We start from the raw sequence: 19,364 nt of genomic DNA, 5'->3' as shown, positions 1-19,364 counted from the left end.
CACAACTAACACTGTTCATGCTGCCAGTTGTGGGATAATCCTTGAAATTTGAAAAAGTATTCTGTCATAAGATAAATTACTTCCAGAATCCCTCTATAAAGGGTTAGGGTTAGCTAACCCTAACCCTAACCCCAACCTTTCCCAGGTTGAGTTAAATGGTCCATTGCTGTGACACATTATTTTTAAGTATTAATATTCCACTCTCATACTCTATTCATACTCTCAATTAAAATAAATTCACAAAGGCTGAATGCATAATTATGAAATTGCAAAGTACTATTCAGGATAGTTTTGTCTGCAGAACATACTTTCCAAAAGTATTCTATGTTAACTACCATACCATTATTTATTTAACTAACATTATTTACAGTACAAAAATGGGGGGAAATAAACATTTCACTTTAATGCTGTATCTTTTCAGAATAATTGATTCAAGGAATAAATATCTTGCGTTCTTTTTTCTTGCCTTCACATTATCCATGCTGCCATATTGTATTATTCAGGACATTTAACACGCATGCAAAAGGTATTTTGGCTCGATGGTGTTTTAAGCCCCCAATGGCTCCTTAGAGGCAGCTAACCCTACCCTCAACCTTAAACCTACCCATCCCCTCGCTGCCTGGAAGGCGCCGTTGGGGGCATAAAACACCGAACACCGGTATTTTGTCTAAAGACAACAGAATCGATTGCTGTGCATATTTGTTCATGTTTAAGGCCAAATAATAATAATAACATATATTAATCTTCAGTCTGATTCCTGAATGACACTTTGAATACATTTTCATAATTTAAACACTACTTTTTAATATTTATAATACCCGGACTATCTTGATTGTAAGATTTCTTGTTATACACTCCATAGAGCAGAAGCTTTCTCCAATCCAGTAGATGGCGATATTGATATCTGTTCATTAGCATTGTCACTGGCCGCGGCAGCCACCGTCGTCGTCGTTGCAGTGCTAAAACCAGTAGTAAGCAGTGTTATACATCTAATAAACTCGGAACACTCACTTAATCTACACAACAAGGTTATTTAAACTGCAAGGTAAGGATTGCATTTCCCTTTAAAGTTTTTTTTTTCTGTTTTATAGCTCTAATATTTAACTGAATAAATCTAAATGTAATCTTTCTAGAATCTTCAGAGCTAATTGCTAACGAGAAATCAACGTGTGGAATGTAAACAAATCGGTTTTGCGTTTTATTTTGTTACGATTGAACGGTTTATTGACCTGGTGTGGTTTGTAAGCATATTTGACAACAACCTCATGTGCCTTTTTAGAAGTGTGTTGAATTTCCATCAAAATGTCGTACATGCTCCCTCATCTTCACAATGGCTGGCAAGTGGACCAGGCTATTTTATCCGAGGAGGACCGTGTGATTGTTATACGATTTGGCCACGACTGGGACCCGACGTGTATGAAAATGGATGAAGTGTTGTACAGCATCGCTGAGAAGGTACAGTTTCCTAATTAGAACAGAGAGCATTTGCTGTATGTGTAGGACTTGTTGATAATGTCTGTGGGAATAATTATCTATATTCCATTATTCTATCAGTGTTTCTAATATCAAGTGTTTCCTCAGGTGAAGAATTTTGCAGTAATTTACCTTGTGGACATCACAGAAGTGCCAGATTTTAACAAGATGTACGAGTTATATGATCCTTGCACAGTCATGTTCTTTTTCAGGTAAGTCTTCAGATTGTATAAGGACTACAGAGACTTAGGCAGCAATTTAAAGGGATACTCCAGCCAAAAATTTTAAATGTTTTTATTTTTGGAAAAATAAAACGCGTGAGTTTTTATTTTTGGGTGGCGTATCTCTTTAACCAAATGGGAGTCTACTAAGCATTTAAGCATTTAGTTGTTTATTTATTTTCCCTTAAATGTGTCTGGTTCTAGATAGGTTATGCTTAATTGATAGCATATTTACCATAGAAAATATCTTTGGCTCCTCCTTTAAAAAACATAGAAGGACTTGCAATGAATTTGGGTTTAAAACAAATGTGAAGGAATGTCCTTGTCTTGTCTTCGCTCCTGTAATGCAAATTTTACAGGGTTTATTGGCCTTACGTTCTAATGATGTGTCATAATTGGATAGACGTATAAATATTGCATATAACTTTGCACAGACAAGGTTGGTAATGATTCTATCACTTTAGCCTTGTGACAACAGTTCTGAAATTGTGTGTGTTTGTGGTTTTTATTGTTTATTATTTTACTCTTTGTAAGTGCCTATATTTTTGAGGCAAAATAATTTTTTGTAGCATCGGATATTGAGTCAGTAGAGCTGGTAAAACTTGCCCTTATATAACTTGTATTATATATGTTACCGGCAAAGTGTGAAATCCCGGTATTGTATAGAATGCCTAGGCAATGTATAGAATTCCTGATGTTTTTTGCAAAAAATACATTACCTAATTCTATACATTACCTAGGCATTCTATAGAATGCCGGATTACACACTTTGCCGGTAACATATACATTTTAAAATATTCATTGAAAATAAAGTATTCTACTTAAAAGTATTCACATATTTATCTGGCCACTCAGATAAACTACTATAACTCTGTTTCCCCTTTCTTTGCTATATATAATCTATTCAGTAATTGAATAAAAATTATGGTTTTTCATGCTTCTTAGAGGACCAACTGCAACATACATGCTGCAAAGTTTCGGTAGGGACATCCACTTATAGATTAAATGCGGGATTCACTCTCAATTGCAATGAATGACATAGTGAAAAGTAAACTAGGATATTTGCCGATATCAGATATGCTGATATTTTGGCATATTACCGATATATTTTCCTTTTGATTGGAAACAACACCATGTCTGTCCTCTACAAGGATTATAAGCAAAGTATTTTTCATTTCAGTTACTTTTGAGCAAAAACTTACTTGTTAGAACTAAAGCATTATTAAAGTTCTTTTTATAATGAGAGTAAATTGAAAGCTTTTAAACTCACAATAATAAAATCAATCACTGCTGTTTGTTTTAGACAGATGCAGTTGTAACCTTAACATTTTATATGTGGATGTTCAACAGCAAAAGAGCTGTACAAATTCTAAATCCGAATCCTCATAATCCGTTTGAAAAAATGACACATTAATGAATAAAACTGTATGTATAAAATAATTTAATTTACAAATGTTATGTTTGTTTTTATTCATCATGTAAAAACTATAGCTTCTGACCTATAAATCAGATTCGTGATTTCATTAAAGTAAATCTAATCAACATTCAGGTAAAATATTTATGAGAGTTACTGCAGGTTCATAATCAACATGTCTCATTATATAAGGCATATCTGCAGCATAACTTTTCATATCTGGTCGATGTTTACATTTTAAGCCTTTATCGGCTTTATCATGACTAATAGCTATGATTGGGACTGTCATTTTATATAACATTATAAAGAGAACAATATTGTAATAAAATGTTGTTAATTCTCTGTGTTTAGTTGCCATGTTTCAGCACAGTGCTCCAGGAAGAGCACATCCATTAGACATTCTGACCAGCACGTAACTCAAGGTCACTTGTGCATTCGCGTCATTTTGTGCATATACAATTTGTAATATTATGTTTATTTTGTATATATCTGGATGCGTTTCGTTGAGTTAAATGACCGGCTAGCAAAGGGCTTCAGTTTACCGGTGTTCATTCAGCATGCGCAGCTTCAGAACGTGCAGCTCTAACAGCAATGCATGACTAATATTAACTACGATTGGAACTCTCATGTTACATAACATTATGAGAACACTACTGTAATGAATTGTTGTGAATTAATTGGGTTTAGTTGCTGTGTTTTAGCGTGTTGCTCCAGGAAGAGCGCGTCCTCAACAGGAGTTACACATTCTGATGCGCCGTTGGTGACTTGTATTGATCATTTAATTAATTTACATATAATTCAATAAAACGACTAATTACATCGACGACTCCTAGCCCTTTATTTTGACTAAAAAACTCTAGAAGATCTCTAAAACTATGCTGACACATTCATAAACAGTTATACCACACTACATGAAGGATAATATCTGAAAAAAGCATAATGGGGCACTTTATCTGTTGTCACAATAGAATTACCTTATCAAAGTTCTATGCAATATTTATATACAGTATCTACCCAATAATAGTTTTACAGTGCATATTTATCCTAATGTATATTTGCTCGTCTATCTCAGGAACAAGCACATCATGATTGATCTTGGCACTGGTAATAACAACAAGATAAACTGGACCATGGAAGATAAGCAGGAGATGATAGACATTGTTGAGACTGTCTACAGGGGGGCAAGGAAAGGACGGGGTCTTGTGGTTTCCCCAAAAGACTACTCAACCAAATACAGATACTGATGTCTGTGCACTTTTATGCAATTTTTGTTTTTCATCAACATTGGACAAGATCTGAGCATTCAGCAGTTTGGTCATTTGGACTGTTTAATGGCCTTGTTTAGGATTTTCAACTTCATATTGAAATGTGTTTCTCTGTTGCTGTTACGGTCACCAGTTTTTTATAATTTTGTCCGTCTGAAAATTTCACTGTATATTGAATAAATATTGAATGGTGTGTTTCTGATCTTTGTATTTCTAAGCTCTTATTTATCATCGCAGTGCTAATTATTAGGTTTAGTCATAAAACCATGTCAGAATTAAATATGTATAGCTGAAACAACATGAACTACCTTAAGTGTAAGCGTGATCTGCTGTGACTTCACAATCATGTTGCATAACAATCATTTAACTGATTTGAATAATAGAAATTAATAATGTGTTTTGTGTATGCCAGGTTAAAGAGATGTGTTTTTAGTCTAGATTTAAACTAACAAGAGTGTGTCTGCTTCCCGAACAAGGCTAAGAAGACTATTTCAGAGTTTGGATGCTGAATACTCACTTAATAACTAAAAATAACCCAACGAATATCCTAACTATGAGGTGGTATAGCACCTTCCCAACTGTGGGTTATTTAATATATATAATGCATTGGGTTAAATGCCAGTTGGGTTAAAATAACCCAGCAATTTAGTTAAATATTTATTTTTATTTATGACACTATTTTAAACACAGATTGTTTATTTGTATAAAACAATACATATGTTCATAGCATTTAAGGAGTCATAGCATTTAATGTAAATATATATAATTGTGTACATAAATTCAAAAAACACTAGTGTACATTCAACACATAAATTCAAAATCTATGCAAATGTGTACAAACAGTAACCAAGATATACACAAGAGTACAAATACATAAAATGTACATACAGCACACAAAAATTCAAAATGAACGCTAAATTTAAAATATACATTATATTAAATTCAAAAGCTATACAAATATGGACAGAATACGTCAATTCATAACATTAAATCCTTCAAGAAATAAACATAACTATTAAAAGGTCTTCACTCTACACTGAATGCATTGATGTGTTCTTGTAAACATACCTTAAGTTATAAAAACTTATGATATATAACTTGTTATATGAATACATATGTTGACAACTGGACCTAATGATGATGATCAAAGTTCTTAATGAGGCAGCAATGTGTTGAAGGAACTCCTCCAGATATATTAAAGTTTGCCTCCACACTGAATATGATAAAAACTTGCGAGTTCTCTTTGTCCCCATGCATCAAGTCACGTGGATCCTGGCTTGTCTCACTGTTCATGTAATGCACCATATTAGTTCCAACCTTAAAAGAATAAATCCATTTCAGTTGGGCATGCACTGTGACAACATCAACAGTGTAAAAACGTAAAAGTTACACCAAAGCAGTGCTGTACTGAATTAAAATGTGGTCACCCTAATTAGTCATTACACCTGCTGTTAAAGGGTTAGTTCAACCAAAAATGAAAATTCTGTCATTAATTACTCATCCTCATGTCCTTTCAAACCCCGTAAGTCTTTCGTTCATCTTCGGAACACAAATTAAGATCTTTTTGATGAAATCTGAGAGATTTCTGTCCCTCCATTTACAGTCACGCAACTGACACTTCAAGCCCCAGAAAGATAGTAAAGACTTCATAAAAGTAGTTCATGTGACTACAGTGGTTCAACCTCATTTTTATGAAGCGACGTTACTATATTCTATACCTTAACCATATTTTACCACTTTATTTACAAAATATCAATCTCCAACGCATGTTCACGAGAGCACCTCGGCGCATGCTTGTGTTGATGCGAGAGCAGGAATGTGTGAACGCAACAATTATTATTATTATTTTTTGCACAAAGTACAAAATTGAGTTATAGATTACTTCAGTGATGTCTTAGTTTACTAACTTTCTGGGCATTGAAAGTGGTAGTTGCGAGGACTGTCAGTGGAGGGACAGAAAGCTTTCAGATTTCTTTAAAAAAATATCTTTATTTCAATTTCAATCTTAAATATCTTTATATCATCTCTCAGAGATCAACGAAAGACTTTAAGGTTTGGAACGACACGAGGGTGAGTAATTAATGACAGAATTTTCATTTTTTGGGTGAACTAAAAATGACCCATTAACAATAATTTTCATTTTTGTGAGAACAAAAAATAACCCATTTATAAGCAGAATCACTGATGGAAAGAAGAAATGGATCCATATGAGCCACAAAGCAGTGTAATTTATCAAAAATAATTTGATAGTGTTGCTTTTACTTACAGGATGAATGTCATTTAAGCTGCGCTTAATTTCAGCATATGTTGGACTCACCATTTTTCCATTTGTGAGGTATGGTAATGGGTGGTATGGATAGCAGGAAGGGTTTTAAAGGCAATTTCTCCATGATCATCTTTGAAAGACAAGTTTACAGAAAATAAAAAATAGTTTTCATTTATACCACACATGTGTGGACCTAATTTCATATGCACTTAGACAGCCAAAACCATTTTCCCAAAATAAGACACCCCTTCCCTATAATGAACATCATTAAACTCACCGCTACAAAAGAGGATCCAAGAGGACCAAAACCTCGCACTGCAGATTGTTGAGGTGTTGCAGAGCTCCCCGGCATGGCCGTGAGGGCTTCTTGCGTTCTTTTGCCATTCAGTTATTGTCAGTCATCAGACAACTCAGACTCTATTGAAATTAAAACATACCATATTAAAATGAGGGAAGACAGCTGAAAAAAATAAGTAATTAACTGCCAGTGTTTCCCAAACAACCTGGTTCTGTAGTAGCCCCATGGATTTGGTCTCTCAAATCATTATTCAACTTACCAGCTTGTTAGTAGAGGGACTGCAAGACCGGAAATGGGTGCCAGATAAGGACGACATCCAAATTGTGTACTATTGGGGATAGGCCAGAACCAGAGTTGAGAACCACTGTCATGACAGTTCAATCTTTTTCCATCTTGTTTGGACTGTTCAGAACATTATTCTGGTGGTGGTTAGGAAAGTGATAAATGCATTGGTAAAACTTTAAACACTGCTCTACCTGTGTGCTTTAGATTATGCTAATGAGTTCCACAGTGGAAAGAAGGGTGAGCCACATTATGTGTACCCCCTTCTGATACCCCTTCCTTGTGCTGATAATACAGAAGAGGCTCTACAAGTTAAATCCTTCAGATTGGTCAGATGACAAACTCCCTCCAATTTACATAATTTTATTTATTCAGCAATCGTCTTTGATTGTTATTTTACTGTTAAGGTGGAATTATTTAGCTGATAGGTAGGTAAATGGAGTAAGTGGTCATCTGACACTTTCACAAGTGCTTTATTTACACATTTTGATTTGCACTTTAAAATAAACTTCTAAATGTCTATTTAGTAGTTCCTAACAAATGACAATTGATTTTTGTAATTGTGGTGCTTGTAATTAAGTGATAAAAAGCATGTTGCAAACATTTGACAAAATACATATAGTCATCTCCGCATCAATAAAATGTGCAACACTTTGTTTTACGACCAAATTGTAATTACTGGAAAGTTTTCCTCGACATTTCAGGGCACATGAATTCCTGAATATGATGAAATATGAAGTGTGCATTTAGTGTGCGTTAAGGCTACTTGTTGAATGCACATGCTCTCAAGTGTCCAAGATCGCAATAGAAAAATATTGGGGTTTTGTTCACTGTAAAACATTCTATGTTCACTCATCAAAATAAGTTAAGCAATTTAAACTTTTATGTACTTTCAAAGTTTAATGTAATTTAAGTTGAAATGATTTAAACATCGACAACAGCATACATTTTTGTATCTTAATATTAATATATTGTATAGGCTAATTTAAAATATAACAAACTTTAGTGAAATGTTTTATTGAAAAGTGATGAATGCCAATTGAATTCATATTTTATTATCTAATGTAATGACATTCATTCACAAAGTGTGACTTAAATGTGTAGTCATTTTTTGAGGTACACTGTGTGAAAGCCTCCGCATCACTCAGACCTTTATTTTGAAAGCCATTGATCTGGTCGGAAACCCCATCCCCATATTGCTTCTCATGGCGTTCTTCACTCCACTGATGAAAAAAGACCTGGGGTGGACGTGGACACTGGACAGCAGCTTACTTTCAGTTAACTTCAAGACTTTGACGTGTTTTATCCAGTAAGTATACAGTTTCTCTCCTCCCCCCTATATATTTCTAAATATAGCCTTTGCAAGATATATTTTATGAATTTCGGACTTATTAGTTACCACTGGAAATAGTTTTAAGCGAAATAATTCTTATCATCATTATTATTTAAGTTAAAGCCTATTGCTTAAGCCTAGTTGATATTGATATCAAAAAGACGTTTTTGTTCTACATATTTTTTAATCATTTTTTTGTCCTGTTTTATAATTGTAGCGCAGCGTCTCTCAGTCCTCTGCACTGATAGCTAGTGGGATTGGGAATGATTTTGTCAGCAGTTACAGAGTTGGGAGGAGTTTCTTTTCCTCACTGGATGACAAAATTCTATATTACACGTCTATCTTCCTTTCCTTTAGGTCAGTTCTTCTGTCACTGAAGGATTGGATCACTGTGCAGCAATGTCTTACCTTCCAACTCTCTTCAAATACGTCGATGAGCACCAGGACCAATATGTTGAGGTATTGAGAGGTATATTATATTGTATATTATTATATATCCAAAACTGGAAAATGGGTCTACTTTAAGCTAAAATAGTTTAGATTTTATTTTTATTTATTATTTAGTAATTACAATTATGTATTCATTATAGTTTTTTGTTTAATTCCTATACCTCCATGTGTTATTCTAAATTTTTGATGACTGTACTCTTTGGACATGTACATTTTCTAACGGAAATGTAAACACTTTTGTGTGTGTTATTTTTTTCTTTTTTTTGAAGCGCCTGGCAGAATGGGTTGCTGTACAGAGTGTGTCGGCCTGGCCAGAGAAACGAGGAGAAATCAAGAAGATGATGGAGATTGCAGCCAAAGACATCGAGAGACTTGGGGGAACAGTGGAGATGGCTGACGTCGGCATGCAGAAGGTGTGTTTTCTAAAATTCACAGTTACTATAAATCTCTTGCCTTGGAGTCGGCTTTGGAGTTTTTATTTTAATGCCTGGTTTTAGAATTCTTACTGATTTTAGCCTTTAGCTCAAACATTACAAGCTGCTTCCTGTTTTTACATTTTTGTGGTCGACCATCTGACTGCATGTGTCACATGCATCACAAGATTGCAGTGTAGTTATGTTTTGATATTTGTCCTAAACTCAGATCACATGGTTCAAGTGAAAGTGAAATTTATTTGTTAATGAGTGGTTTATTTGGTCGTTATTTATTCACTCTCATGTTGTTCCAAAACAAAATTCATTTCGGAGAAGGCCATAAAATCACATTAAAAGTTGTATATATTTATCTTAAAGGTATTTAAATAAATAAATAAATTATACATTCATACATGTATATTCAAATTATTAAAAAAATTGATAATGCAATGAAACATTATAAATTGTGCCACAATTTATGGCCAGGCTTTCATACAAAGAAATTATGAACACATGCAAAAACAATTTGTTATAGGTTTGCATAGGAAAATAAGCAACATAAGCACAAGAGTGTTTTGTTCTTCCCTCGTATTTAAAATATTTAAAAATATTAAATATTTTCCTCATATTTTGATGTTTAAAGGAATAGTTGACTTCAAAATGAAAATTCTGTCATCATTTATTCACCCTCAAGTTGTTTCAAACCTGTATGAATTTCTATCTTCTGCTGAACACAAAGGAAAATATTTTGAAGAATATCAGTAACCAGACAGTTGATGGACCCCATTGACTTCCATAGTAAGAAAAACTATGGAAGTCAATGGGGCCCATCAACTGTTTGGTTAATGACATTCTTCAAAATATCTTCCTTAATACTCTTAAATCATTTTAAACTCCTCATGCATTGCTTTTTTCTGGTTTTAATTTAGTTGCCAAGTGGTGAGCAGATCCCTCTTCCTCCAATAGTTCTGGGCAGACTCGGCTCAGACCCAGGCAAGAAGACTGTGTGTATTTACGGACACTTGGATGTGCAGCCAGCCAACATTGAGGATGGCTGGGACTCACCGCCCTTCACTTTGGTGGAGAAAGATGGTATGAGTATGCTTGCACAAGTGGCTCTTTAAGTCTTTTTATTTTTCAAGTGTACAGTAGCAGTCTCTTGGTGTTGAGGATCCAGATGCTAACATAATTTATTAATGAAGCCTTTGAGTGTATTGAAGAAATCTGTTTAGACCAAATGAGGTTCTTCAATTGATTTGCTTTTTGTGCAATACTCTGCAAGCAGTTCTCCCTCCAGGTAATATTTCACATTCAATTGGGCTAAAATTAGTCACCACTAGCATTTAAAAAAAAAAAAAAGTTCTGCTTGCATGTGGCTGTTGACACAAAAAAGGAAGAAATCTCACCGACTCAGCATGTTACATTTGTGTCCCTCCAGCCCAAAGAGATTTCAAGACAAATCCTATTGTCTCTTTTTGCTGAGATAGATCTGACGCTTGAGCTTAGCCTTGTGACTTGTCAGCTGATTCCTGTAGATTTTGTTTTCCAAACTGGGACTAATTAATATTAATCTTAAACAAAAATAAATATATTTTTTTTTGCATATCATTAAAAAAAAAGTTAATTAGTTGGTTGTTTTATATAGTGCACTGCAATCAAATATTTTCTGTTTCACAACTAGGTTCTTATTTTAAGATGATCTAAAAGAAGAGTATCTCATACAGGATCAGCCAAAACATCAGGCTTTTGTCTGGCAATTGTCTAGTAATCTTTTACAATTAGCATAAAGTAATAGTTTTTGTAAATTAATAACAAGGCCATTCATCTGTGAGGTCTTTAAATGCACTTTGATATATATTGTAAAAGACTTGCTGAATTGAGATTATAGATTGAAATGCATTGTAATCATTACACTTTACGACATTTTATTTGACCGTGGCTCATGCTTCGTTTAATTGTTTTGCAGGTAAAATGTACGGACGTGGATCTACCGATGATAAAGGCCCTGTACTGGCCTGGTTCAACATCATTGAGGCCTATCAGAAGATTGGACAGGTGCTTACACTGTCCTTTTTTTTTCCAAATGATACTGTCTGCTTACTTATTAAGCCTGTAACAGCTGTGCAAAGTCCTCATGTATTGCAAGCAGTATCATATGACAGTATCAGTGGATAAAGGTGTCAGTTGCTAGAAGTTTAGCATTGCCTGCATTACTTAATCTTGTTAATATATCTTTTTTTCCCCAACAAGACAGAATGTAAATTAAATTGCAGTTGCATGTGCACCTAGTTTGACTGAAACTGTGATGAACACTGCATATCATTGTGTTAAAAATCACATTGCATACAGTCTTTTGCTTATCCATAGATTACCTCAGTTTCTCAATCATTATCACCTGAGGGAACTGTCACTGCTTTCAAAGTTCCTCATTTACACACGCAAATTAAGAGCAGAACAGTTTAAAGGTTGTTTTGTGATCTTTGATCATTTTAAAGTATTGTGTCAAGCTAATTTAATTAGATCTAATTTAATTAACTGTAAGGGAACTTGTAATGTTATGCTTTTTGTTCCTATTGTTCACGTTTTAGTATAATAAAATGTTTGGTTTGTGAAGAATTATTCTCACACTTTATATTATATCTATAGATTTATATTGACTGCAGAAAGCACCATGTAAAATATTTGAAACCTCACATTAATGGATTTTTGCACTAAAACCTAGATTTACTTTATCACAGGAACTGCCCATCAATATAAAGTTCTGCTTTGAGGGAATGGAGGAGTCTGGATCAGAGGGATTAGACGAGCTGGTTTTCTCTCGCAAAGATACTTTTTTTAAGGATGTGGACTATGTCTGCATTTCTGATAACTACTGGCTGGGAAAGACCAAGCCCTGCATTACCTACGGCCTGAGAGGAATCTGCTACTTCTATATTGAGGTAGGAGTTAATGGGTTACTTTAACATCAAAAGATTCCAAGCAAGTGGTGCTTAGTTAAAGTTCTGATGTCAATAACTGATGTCATGTGTGTATATATAATACAATTATTCATAAATGAATTATAAAAAAGATAAAATAATCCTATATATATATATATATATATATATATATATATATATATATATATATATATATATATATATATATATATATATATATATTTATATATATATATATATTGGGTGTGTATGAAAATATGTACTATATTACAGTTTTTGGTAGGTACAGTTAATGTTGATAATCACAAAATTGCAGATTACTGCCTTTTTACGTGTCTGACATTCCAGTTCATCACTTTTCCTAATTGTACTTAAAAGCGCAAAGGTATAGATTTGAGTTTTGTCATGGCTGAGAACCATCTTTTACATTTTCAGATGGAATGCTGTGATAAAGATCTTCACTCTGGTGTGTTTGGAGGATCCGTTCATGAGGCCATGACTGACCTCATTGCTCTGATGGGTGAGACTGATACCTACATATTCCTTTGGTGGAAATAGGATCAGTAGGTTGGTCATAAAACTATTCAGGATGACAGGGATTTCCTAGATTGCATTTTGATTACACTGAGATATATTTCTTGTTGACCTGCTAATGTTACCTGTCAGCTTAGAGCAGTTGGCAATGATTTCCTCTTAATCAGTTCACCTCACAATTTTTTAAGGAACCTTAAAAATGTTATTGTTGTTTGTTAATGTATTATTTTTGCAATGCTGAAAGTGTATTAAGTATGTTATATTTTTAGGCACTTTGGTGGATAACAAGGGGAAAATTATAGTACCAGGGATATACGACCATGTGGCTAAATTGACTGATGAGGAGAGGAAGCTCTATGAAAAGATTGAGTTTGACATGGAAGAATACGCCAAAGATGTTGGAACAGACAAACTCCTGCATGACACCAAAGTAAATCACCCCTCTCTTTCCACATTTTCCGATGATGTAATATTTATGTTTTTGTTCATTTAAATCAGGGTTATCATCATTCACTAAAACTAAAACATTTAAATATGGTCTTACTTGGGGGAAAAAAGAACATTAACTTAGCTTATTTTATTTTAGCTAGTTGCCAAGGCAGCATTTCTCATTTTCTTTGTTTCTTTTAAATTGAAGTACTAAAATAACTAAAACTAAAACTATATAGACATTTAAAAACACAACAAAATGACTAAAACTTGAGCTAAAAAGAAAACAGAAAATATAAAAATAAAATCGAATTCAAATTATTACCAAAAACTATAATATCAATGATGCTAAAATAACACTGATTCAAATTTTATTTATTTATTGGAATATATTTTGATTATGATATGATAGCATGTTTAAAAAAATTGCCTCATTTAATCAGGCTGCCTGACCTTTCTGTAAATTCATGTTTTATGTTCAGTGACGTGTATAATAAACCGAATAATATATTGGTTTGTCTGTACAGGAGCAAATTCTGATGCATCGTTGGAGATACCCGTCCCTGTCTCTGCACGGGATAGAGGGAGCGTTCTCCGAGGCAGGTGCCAAAACTGTCATCCCCCGCAAGGTCATTGGCAAGTTCTCCATCCGCCTTGTCCCTGACATGGATCCCAAAGTAGTGGAGAAACAGGTTTGAAGGTTTTTTTTAGTCTTGTTTTATGCTCTACCACTCACATAGAGTCATCTGCATAATTTCCAGACATGCTTGTGCTGAAATGTTCTGCTTTTCTTACAGGTAATTACTCATCTGGAAAGCAAGTTTGCGGAATTGAAAAGTCCCAACAAACTGAAAGTGTACATGGGACATGGAGCCAAAGCCTGGGTGTCTGACTTTAACCACCCTCACTACATGGCTGGCAGAAAGGCCATGAAGACTGGTAAGACACAATATGTGGTATAACTGTAGATACAAGATTGCTGATCTTATTCCAGTCTACGTTTACATAAAATACCTAAAGTTATATTCTATTTATCTATTTTAATTATTTTATTTTAATTTCATATTGTTGCTTTACTGAGCCCCTATTAATTGATATACTTATGTAAATTTTGAAAACTTGTAATATAATTTTTTTCTTTTTTTTTTGAAGGGGAAAAATGTGATTAAAATTAGTGAAAAACCTTAAAAGAATGGACAATGACGTCCAGTTGCAGCACCTAAAACACACTTAAACTCATTTTTATATTAATTTAAAAAAAGACCATGGATATTTACATGCAGCATCAACCCATGCGTGATATTTACAAAATGTTGGTTGATTTTTGCCTTGATTCTGTTATGTCAAATCAAAAGTGTAGTGTTTTTTTTTTCTCCAAACACAATTTATTTGTGGTCTAAAGTAATTCTGTATCTTTCGCTGCTGTTAGTGTTTGGCGTGGAGCCTGACCTGACCCGTGAGGGAGGAAGTATCCCGGTGACTCTAACCTTCCAAGAAGCAACCGGCCAGAATGTCATGCTGCTGCCTGTCGGTTCCTCTGACGATGGAGCTCACTCACAGAACGAGAAACTCAACAGGTGAGGTTTACATCTTGTTATCGAGATCTGTCTGTGTATGACAGCAACTGTCACCTCTGTAATCATCTGATTGCTCTCATAGGCCAGCTTTATTTATGCAAAACTTATCTGATCTTGGGATGCTTGAAAATGTTTTTTTTCCAATAATTTTCCTTTTTTTCTTTACAGATCCAACTATATTCAGGGCACCAAGATGTTGGGAGCTTACTTCTATGAAGTATCTCAGCTTAGCTAACTGAAACTTCTGATTCAATTTATCAGTATATAGTCATTTTCAGAACATCAGATGTATTTCCACCCAGCTCTTTCTTTTGTCCAGTTCTCTAAAATAAACCATCAAGCAAGTGTTTTGAAAAAACTGGTGAGACCAAATCAGTATACATTGTTGTTTCAGTCTCGTATATCCCTAGTAGCTGCAATATTAGGGTGTCTGCCTGAAATTCTTCACCCTTGTAATAACAGACTTTTCATTTTTGGGTATATTGGGTGAATAATCCTTTAATTTGGTATATATGACAATCTATTATCTGGTGTAATCTGTTTACATATGGCTATATGCACACCTACTGAATAACATGCAAATTAAAATTGATACAATTTTGATTTCTTTTTTTTCTTTTTTTTTACTGTACTGGACTATTTTGAGAACATTTTAAGAGAACATTTAATGAGAACATTTTAAGTATTCCAAGTGCTCAAGTGTTAATAGTTTATCCTTAAAGGTACACTCTGTAACTTTTTTTTTGTTCAAAATTAACAAAACTTAAAACATCGTCAATCCTTCTTCCAGAATGTGGTTTTGTCTTACCCTGATTACCGCGCCAGAGCTCGTAATAAAATAAAAATAAACACTGGCTTGGCTTTTCGGAGATGGCGATTACTGAGGGATTTGAAATGTTGTAAAAGCGATGCGGAGGTGGCTTTTTTATTACTCAACAGGCGAGTAAGGTCATTTATTGAACAGATAAACTGCCATGTGTAGCTCTCTTACATTTTTAATGTATTATCTATTATCTATATACACATACATTACACACACACACACACACACACACACACACACACACACACACACATATATATATATTCATTCATTCATTCATTCATACTATTATTTATACTTTTTGAATTTGAAGATCAAGGTAATTTGTACTTAATTTGTCTTCAGGAAACATGTAAGTATCTTCTGTTGCTTCCGAAGGGCAGTACTAAATGAATTTTTTATATTTAAGCAAAATAAGGAAAATTTGGACATCTTCATTCTGTTCAAAAGTTTTCACCCCCCGGCTCTTATACTATTGTGTTTCCTTCTCAAGCACCAGTGAATGTTTGAACCTTTTTTTAATAGTTGTGTTTGTGTCCCTCAATTGTCCATAGTGTGAAAAGATGAATCTCAAAATCATACAGTCACTGCTGCAAAGGGTTCAAATATACAAAAGATGCTGTTTAACTCCTCGTGACAAACAAGGGACTCATGAACTACCATCACAAAAAAACAAACAAACAAAAAAAACCAGCCGTGGATCATAACGACACATAGTATTAAGAATCAAGGGTATATACACTTTTGAACGGGGTCATTTTTATAAATTCAGCTATTTTGTTGTCTGGTGGACTACATGTAGAACCTACTGCAAGGGGTTCACAAACTTTCAAGCAGCACTGTATTATATATATATATATATATGTGTGTGTGTGTTCAAAAGTTGGGGGTGCAAAATTATTTTTTTAATCAATACTTTTATTAAGCAAGTATGCATTAAATTGATCAAAAGTGAGAGTAAAGACATTTATAACGTTACAAAAGATTTGCTGTTAATTTTTCAACATTGATAATAAGGAATGTTTAAAATCAGCATATTATAAAAATCAGTATATACCATTCAAAAGTTTGGGGTTAAGATTTTTATTTTCATAAATCATTCTTATATATATATATATATATATATATATATATATATATATATATATATATATATATATATATATGTATGGAAAACATAACCTCACTTGAGTTTGAGTATATAAATGAGCTCATACACATTAAAGAAAACATATCTACACACTTTTTTAAAGTTGACATCTTTTTCACAATGGGGCATTTAAATTAGCATGCATAGGGTTTGATGCAGTGAACCTGCTTGTTTATGTGCATTCTGATGTCTGATGCTCACAGGTGGACTGACAGCACACTGGTAGTTCTGCCCTCTATGAGCTGTAGGTCACATCTATCCTGTACCTCCTTCTTTATAGCCCCAGGAACGGTGCAACCACAGCCAGGCGAGGTAGATGAATCCAAATGGACAAACTTGTCTGGTGGCGCTATTTTCCCATGACACCCAGTCTCTAAATGTGACCAGACAGCCTATCTCTGCCCTTAAGATTTTTTTTTTTTTTTACGTCTCTCCCTCTTTTGCTAGTGTTCAGAACAGTTTCAGTCCATCTGACTTTTTTTTTTTTAACTAACCATGTTGAAATGCACATTGGCTTTGTGAGATATCTTGGCCTGTGGCAATGGCTGTCAGTAGGAAGAGTTACAAAGCAGAATAATTTGAATACAAAACTGTTTACTAGGCCTTGCTGTAAGGAGCAGAGCCACATTTCATCAGGTCTGACTAGTTCAAGAATGTCAGACCTCACAGCAAACACAGGTCGTCCTGTCTGTTATTTAAAATTGGCCATGAAATGGAGTTGCTGGTTTCACGTGATAAGAAAAAAGGTTGGAATGGATTGTTGAGCAACAGTCATTGCAAGCTTGTATCAATGCAATATTTGAGCCTTTTTGTTTACCTGTAGAACTACTGTACTTCTGTATCAGCAAATACAATCTTTTTTTGCCACGTTTCAGCTGAGAAAAGTAATTTAACAGTTGTAACGTGGTCATTGTTTAAATTCACTCCCCTGGGCCCATTGGGTAGGCTATGTGGAGGTCCTTATGGGTCCTTCTAGTCTAAGGGGACAATGGAAACTTTTTTTTTAGAAGGCCTTAAAGCAGCACTAAGATTATTTGGGGAGGTTGTTACAATACATGATATTTACTTTATGCGAGGAGTAGCTTTTTCTCATTTTTGCCACTAGATGGCGACAAATGCTTGTTATTGTCAGATTGCAACCAGGACACGTGATTTCGGTGCATTAAATTTTTGAAGCACTTTTAAACCGTATTCTTTTTTAATGAAAGGGTATGGTAACAGATTCTTCAAAAAATAACACGTTTTTAATACTGCAAAACTGCAATGAATGAATATCGAAATTATATCAAAGCGGGCAAGAAGCTTTTCCAAGTAATTTTTAAAATATTTTGTTTATGACAGTTGTGGTGAATATCAAGATATCACACTTGCATTTTAGTAGGACTGTAACCGTTTATAGTAGCTTTTTTCCCCCCAATAACTGTAGGGACTATAGTATTATGGATTAAAGTATGGTTAACAGGGAAAATCTTTGGCTTAGTTTGAGGTTGTTCCAAACTTTTGAGCGATGATTTCTGCTGACGTCACGGTAACTGCTCCAGGTCAGAGCCGTTAGGTAACTGTTAGCCTACGCTAGAACACATTGAGGTAAGACATTTTGCTCTTCACGATATGACATTTAAACATGACAAATATTCTATGAATTTAATTGTAGTCTATTCAGAATTGAACTGTCAATGCCTTTTAAATTACAATTCAATTCTTCAATTTGAATTGAGGTAAAAACAAAACAAAAAAGGATGCAGAAACAGTTCGAATTTGACTCTGTGTACGGAAGTCGAATTAAAATGAAGTGAAAATCAAAGAATTACATATAACTGTATTTATATATTTATTGCCAAGACAAACACTGAATTTAGGCTTGCAAAAAAGTTTAAATAGACCTTAAGGTTTTGAGGCGATAGATAGATAGATAACGTTAGAGATAGATAGATAGATATGTTTGAAATGCCACCTATAGAAATTATGATAATTCTGTTAAATATAATAAATGATTACACATTACTACATGCACTTAACAGTAAATTATGCATGATTACAAGTAAAGTTAGCCTAACTAACCCTAAACCAAACCCTAACCAGAACTCTATAGTAAGTATATGTAGTTAATTAATATTACTCAGTACTTATTTGAGTTAGTACAATGTAACTAGATCACCTTAAAATAAAGAGTTACCTAATAAATTAAGCTTTTTCGGACCAGGGTGGCTGTAAACACTTCATTTCCCAGAATGCTTTACTATCTCGAATTTCTTTAAAATGCAATTCAGTAATTTCCTCTTCCTGATATTCTAGATCAGATTTTAGTTCAACTTCCTGTTATAAGTTGAAAGGGAGCCAGTTCCTTAATTGTGAATTTTGCACAATCTATGCACATGTTTATGTATTACATTATTGTTCAAGTTTGTCATTATGATTGCATTGCTCATTTCAAACCTCAAACGTATTAGACACGCTTCACTGTGTTTTTGTCCGTCTAACATGAGATGTGCTGTAC

At 34.1% G+C, this 19,364-nt stretch overlaps 2 protein-coding genes and 1 long non-coding RNA gene across 3 annotated transcripts in view; 2 read left to right on the top strand and 1 right to left on the bottom strand.

Annotated features, from left to right (window-relative positions):
• The window catches only part of LOC311094136, a 683,555-nt gene that overhangs the window by 109,492 nt on the left and 554,699 nt on the right, over nt 1–19,364 (bottom strand). The gene's annotated exons all lie outside the window — the stretch shown is intronic.
• txnl4a (thioredoxin-like 4A) lies at nt 906–4,575 on the top strand. The gene is made up of 4 exons (XM_084130664.1): nt 906–1,045; nt 1,280–1,455; nt 1,582–1,685; nt 4,181–4,575. Exons 2-4 carry the CDS (start codon nt 1,303–1,305, stop codon nt 4,350–4,352), a joined length of 429 nt encoding a protein of 142 aa, XP_083986790.1. The 5' UTR covers nt 906–1,045; nt 1,280–1,302; the 3' UTR covers nt 4,353–4,575.
• On the top strand, nt 8,410–15,748 carry cndp2 (carnosine dipeptidase 2). Its single transcript, XM_084130554.1, has 12 exons — nt 8,410–8,528; nt 8,910–9,011; nt 9,272–9,415; nt 10,345–10,507; nt 11,382–11,470; nt 12,154–12,354; nt 12,790–12,874; nt 13,158–13,318; nt 13,845–14,009; nt 14,115–14,256; nt 14,747–14,894; nt 15,063–15,748. Exons 2-12 carry the CDS (start codon nt 8,952–8,954, stop codon nt 15,127–15,129), a joined length of 1,425 nt encoding a protein of 474 aa, XP_083986680.1. The 5' UTR covers nt 8,410–8,528; nt 8,910–8,951; the 3' UTR covers nt 15,130–15,748.

This window comes from Abramis brama (genome assembly GCF_963993115.1).
Source record: "Abramis brama genome assembly, chromosome: 12".
Lineage (NCBI taxonomy): Eukaryota > Metazoa > Chordata > Actinopteri > Cypriniformes > Leuciscidae > Abramis > Abramis brama.
Note: the sequence above shows the minus strand (reverse complement) of the source record. Positions and strands in the feature narration are given on the sequence as shown.

Excerpts from the sequence above, each read along its gene's own strand:
- txnl4a (XM_084130664.1), top strand. The coding sequence starts at position 1,303 with ATGTCGTACATGCTCCCTCATCTTCACAATGGCTGGCAAGTGGACCAG. Across the intron at positions 1,456-1,581 it reads TGTACAGCATCGCTGAGAAG|GTGAAGAATTTTGCAGTAAT; the intron begins GTACAGTTTCCT and ends GTGTTTCCTCAG. Across the intron at positions 1,686-4,180 it reads ACAGTCATGTTCTTTTTCAG|GAACAAGCACATCATGATTG; the intron begins GTAAGTCTTCAG and ends CGTCTATCTCAG.
- cndp2 (XM_084130554.1), top strand. The coding sequence starts at position 8,952 with ATGTCTTACCTTCCAACTCTCTTCAAATACGTCGATGAGCACCAGGAC. Across the intron at positions 11,471-12,153 it reads CCTATCAGAAGATTGGACAG|GAACTGCCCATCAATATAAA; the intron begins GTGCTTACACTG and ends ACTTTATCACAG. Across the intron at positions 14,257-14,746 it reads CAGAAAGGCCATGAAGACTG|TGTTTGGCGTGGAGCCTGAC; the intron begins GTAAGACACAAT and ends CGCTGCTGTTAG.